Source organism: Entamoeba dispar, genomic scaffold (genome assembly GCF_000209125.1).
Source record: "Entamoeba dispar SAW760 scf_1105229464185 genomic scaffold, whole genome shotgun sequence".
Taxonomy (NCBI): domain Eukaryota; phylum Evosea; order Mastigamoebida; family Endamoebidae; genus Entamoeba; species Entamoeba dispar.
This window is the reverse complement of record NW_001856066.1, coordinates 1-4,604: the sequence shown is the minus strand read 5'-3', so window position 1 is coordinate 4,604 and position 4,604 is coordinate 1. Positions and strand designations below refer to the sequence as shown.

Genomic DNA, 4,604 nt, shown 5'->3' with positions numbered 1-4,604 from the left:
TTCCATTCTTTTTTATTATCAGTTTACATTTTATATCATTTCGTCTTATCATTTCATCTAATCCATTTTCATCCTCATTCTTTTAATTCCTTTCTTTTGTCATTTATTATATCTAAATTAATTTTATCAATTAAAATTGTTTAGGATAGTGTCTTTTTATTTTATACTAAAGTAATGAATACTTATCGACACTTATTGGTGAAAGTAAATTCGATAATAACTTGTTGTAATTTAATTAAAGCTTTTGTTTTCAAAAATTGAGTAAGTTATTTCCCAACAAAATAAGTACGTTGAACGAATATAAAAACATAAAAAATAAAGTGAAGACTTACATATTTAATATTTTTCTATAATAGTTATATTACTTTATGTTTTTATTATCTGAATTGTTTATAATATTTTTGTTATGGAACTTATAATTTTAACATATAAAAACATTAACTTATTTCAATAGATTTGAACAAATTCTTTTGAGGTCATAATACATTTAACAAATTATAAGTTGTTGTATTATAAAATGAACAAAATAAGATGATCTAATGATTCAATTTATTTTAATATCCTCCTCTTAATCTTAAGACTAAATGAAGTGTTGATTCTTTTTGGATGTTATAATCTGAAAGGGTCTTTCCTTCTTCTAATTGTTTTCCTGCAAAAATAAGTCTTTGTTGATCTGGTGGAATTCCTTCTTTTTCTTGAATCTTAGCCTTAATAGCATCAATAGAATCATTTGGTTCTACTTCCAATGTGATGGTCTTTCCAGTGAGAGTCTTAACAAATATTTGCATCGTTCTGTTGTTCTTTCAGTTCTTCTTCTTTTTATACCTCATTATTGACGTTTTTTTCATTTTATTTTTATTATACTTCATTCTTTACTTTTTTATTATAATAATTTTTCTATTATATTTACTATTTCATTTTTTAGTTTTTAATTCTGTTTTATTCATTTATTTTTTGTTTTTATTTGTCATTTATTGTTCTTTTATTCTACTTTTTATTTTGTTCAAAATAATAATTTTATATGCCTTGGTTTTCTTGTGATAATTTCTTTTCATAAACTGGGTTTTGTATTAGCAGTTATTCCTCCAAATTTAGTAATTACTTTATTAAATAATTTTTTTATAAAACATTTTCAATAAAAAGAAGATAAATACTATTGAATAGAGCAAGAAGTATTAAATACACATACAAAATTTAATCATTTGACTATTAGTTATTTGAAATCAAATTTGTATTGATAATTTCCTTTGTTGCTAAGAAAAAAGCTTAATTAGAGTGACCGCGTCAATAAAAAAGAAAAAAAGAAAAATATTTGTATAAAAAAATTAGTGTTAATTTGAATAAATAATAAAATATAAAATATATAATAAAGAGTAATTGTTTGAACCAAAAACACTAAAGCTTCCTAATACAAAGATTAATCTATACTTTAAAGATATTAAAAATATTTATTATTTTCAGAGAATTGAAAAAAAATATATGCATTATATATGACAAAATTTTTTTATTTGATTAACGCATAAAATAACAATCCTTAAAGACATTGTGCAATAAAGTGACAATCAAACAACTTGAATTTTTATTAAAAAATAGACAATAAAAAGAAAATATCTTTTAATGGATAATATCACAATTTTTTTTTAAATAACAAGTTACAAATAATTTAGCATTATTTTAATTAATTGATAGTCTTAAGGGTGAAATTCAAATTCACTTAAAAGTTCTCCTTTAAAAATACATTTTAATACTTGGTTAGATAGCTCACAGATCTCGTCTAAAGTAGAAACAAATGTTTTAGCCCAAGATAACATAATGCCTGAAGCACCACCATCTAAGATTGATTGTGACACACACAATACAACTATTCCACATATTAATGAAGAATGATTTGCTATAAGCATTTCAGGAGAGTTATATAGCAAGTGACAAACATCAGTAGCAATTTTACTGAGTTTTTGATTTTTATTGAAATATACTTCAAGAAAAAGATTAACGTATTGGATTGGTACTGGAGGGTCTATATAATAGTTTAACATTTTTAATACTTCCATTTCTTTGATACTAAATTCTCTTTTTGAACAAACCAATGAAGTGTCATAATAAATTTCTTTGATCCATCTTCTTCTTTTCTCATATATTTTACTTGCTAAGCTGATACATATAAAACATATAATCTCTGGATTTTGTTTTTGAACGTATGAAGAATTAACTACACACAATCGTTTTAATATTCTATAATAAATAAATTCTTGTTACTTCTTGTACCTTTTTGATCTTTTAAAGATATATTATTTATAATACCGAACAAACGTTACTGCAGTATGAATTGTAACAGGACTCAATTCTAAACGATTGCAAGCAGTAAAAATTTTTTGAACAAATAACTTTGCTGGCCAGCAGTTATTAAAAGGTATTAATCCATAATACTTTTCTTCTTTAATACATAAATTGAGTAATAACTCTCTATAAGTAAAAGTTCCATCTCCATTTTCTAATAGTCCAATATTATCAAGGATCAATGGGGATGAAAACACAACATTGTCATCTTCTCTACTTTCTTCCATTTACTGAAGTATCTTTGATTAGCTTTTTTTGATGTTCTAAAAAAGATTACTTTTTTTAACACTTTCCAAGAAAGCCATATCAATAAAGTAGAATAAAATCCCCTATGATTTAATAAACGAATATTATTCAATTAAAAAAAAAAGAATTAGAACATGTCATTTTCTTTTAACAATTTTCCAGCTTTATGAATCAATTTAATTGCATGTTTAGCATTTTCAGTTTCTTTATTGACATCAATTTTAATGATTCTAGGATGGCACTTTTCTTTTGGGAGTGGACAAAGAATTCTTTGTTTTTCATTATCAACAAGAGCATAGTATTTTTGTTTTGGTTGCTTATAAACGTATTTATCTTTTTTCCAATTACATTTATTTCTTGGAATATGTTTAACATGTTTCATTTGACATTTTTTTAATTGTTTCTTTTGTTGTATTGGTTGTGTTGAATTTGGTTGTGTTCTATTAGTAGAATTAACATTATTCAACTCTGGTTTGACTAATGTTTCGATTGAAGTACATACCTTCTTTGAGTTAAATTTCTTGTCAAATCTAGACAACTTTTCGTTTGAATTAAATCTAATATATTCTGGGTCAGAATCAATAATATCACGAACTGATAATCTTTCTTTTTCAGTGAGTAAAGAAAGTGCATTTTCTACAATTTTTTTGCTCTTTCTTTTTTTCTTTTCAATTTGTTCTTTAGTCTTTCTAATCTTTTCTTCACTTTTTAATATTTTTTTAGCAGCATTTTCCTTTTGTTTTTTGACCATATCTTCACGAGTTAATACATTTAAATCTGCAGAACATAATACTATAAATAAAAGAATGGTTATTCCTTTCATCAAAATATTATAAATTTATTTTAAGATTTTCTTTTTTATTTTTGATTTTTAAGTTTTTATTAACAGTCAAAAAAAGAACAACAAAAGTAATTAGAAAGAACCAATTGATAAGGAGAAGATTTAAAATCATTTTATCATTTTATTCTTGAGTCAATACTTCAGCACAACCTTCAAAAGCATTAGGGGCAAAATATTTAACTGATTTTGGTAATAAAATTGTTAAATTTGTGCATTGTCTAAATGCATTAGTCTCTATTACTCTTAAAGAATCAGGTAGATTTAAATTTCTAAGACTCACACAATTATAAAAAGTACCTTCATAAATTGAGTGAATGTCATGAGGGATATTGACTTCAGACAAAGAACAACAACAAGCGAAACAGAGTCTTCCTAATGAAATTACTGAAGAAGAAAGAGAAATTAATTTAAGTTGAGTGCAGTTATAGAAACATCTATCTCCAATTGAAAGTATAGAAGAAGGAATTTTAAGAGTAGTTAATGAAGAGCAATTAGCAAAAGCACATTTTTCTAATGAAGTTAAAGAAGTAGAGAAGTTAAGAGTAGGAGGATAAGAAATAGAACTAAAAGTTAATGGATAGATAGAGACAGTTTGGGACAAGTCATCATAATTATTTAAAGAGAATTTATCAAGCCAAATATTTGGACATTTAATACCAGAATCAGTCAAATAACCTTTAAACCAAATGGGAACAGGAGAATAAATAATTGGTTTAGTTTTCATTTTAAACTCCAAAGAAATAAATGAACTATGTTTGGCAGTTAAATTAAAAGAAAATTGTTTAAAATGAAGTGGTAATGTAATTGAAAGACCATAATAATTAAACAACTTATCAGTTACTTTAACGTCAGTAACAATATCAGGAATTGGGTATGAAAAAATATTATGTTCAACATGTTTAAATTGTGAATTTGGGAATGAATTTTTTAATTCTATTGCTTTAGAAGAAGTCATATTATAATTAAATAAATAATTTTTATAATTTGGATAAATAGTATCAGTAAAATTATATAAATATAATGTTTCAATTTTTGGAAATAAGGAGATTGTTGAGTTGTTTAAAGGTATTGGATTATAATGAAACATTGATGGTAATTCTTGGTATTTTTTTGAAACCATTATCATATGAACAAAATCTTCTTTTGTTTTAAAGTAATTGAAACTATCATCATAGAGTAT

At 24.1% G+C, this 4,604-nt stretch overlaps 3 protein-coding genes across 3 annotated transcripts, besides 9 other annotated features; all 3 read right to left on the bottom strand.

Moving 5' to 3' along the window:
• Window positions 1–127: a microsatellite.
• Window positions 128–332: 205 nt separating this feature from the next.
• Window positions 333–403: a sequence feature (AT_rich).
• Window positions 404–838: 435 nt separating this feature from the next.
• Window positions 839–1,004: a microsatellite.
• An 83-nt stretch (window positions 1,005–1,087) lies between these two features.
• Window positions 1,088–1,142: a sequence feature (AT_rich).
• Window positions 1,143–1,286: 144 nt separating this feature from the next.
• Window positions 1,287–1,371: a sequence feature (AT_rich).
• A 64-nt stretch (window positions 1,372–1,435) lies between these two features.
• Window positions 1,436–1,458: a sequence feature (AT_rich).
• A 233-nt stretch (window positions 1,459–1,691) lies between these two features.
• Window positions 1,692–2,564, bottom strand: EDI_173330 (uncharacterized protein; the record flags this gene model as incomplete). The annotated part of the gene is made up of 2 exons (XM_001741907.1): window positions 1,692–2,232; window positions 2,311–2,564. 2 exons carry the CDS (start codon window positions 2,562–2,564, stop codon window positions 1,692–1,694), a joined length of 795 nt encoding a protein of 264 aa, XP_001741959.1.
• Window positions 2,565–2,710: 146 nt separating this feature from the next.
• On the bottom strand, window positions 2,711–3,406 carry EDI_173320 (uncharacterized protein; the record flags this gene model as incomplete). Its single annotated transcript, XM_001741906.1, has 1 exon — window positions 2,711–3,406. One exon carries the CDS (start codon window positions 3,404–3,406, stop codon window positions 2,711–2,713), a length of 696 nt encoding a protein of 231 aa, XP_001741958.1.
• Window positions 3,226–3,328: a microsatellite.
• Window position 3,407: 1 nt separating the features above from the next.
• Window positions 3,408–3,469: a sequence feature (AT_rich).
• Window positions 3,470–3,545: 76 nt separating this feature from the next.
• Window positions 3,546–4,511, bottom strand: EDI_173310 (uncharacterized protein; the record flags this gene model as incomplete). The annotated part of the gene is made up of 1 exon (XM_001741905.1): window positions 3,546–4,511. One exon carries the CDS (start codon window positions 4,509–4,511, stop codon window positions 3,546–3,548), a length of 966 nt encoding a protein of 321 aa, XP_001741957.1.
• Window positions 4,378–4,446: a sequence feature (AT_rich).
• Window positions 4,512–4,604: the final 93 nt, after the last annotated feature.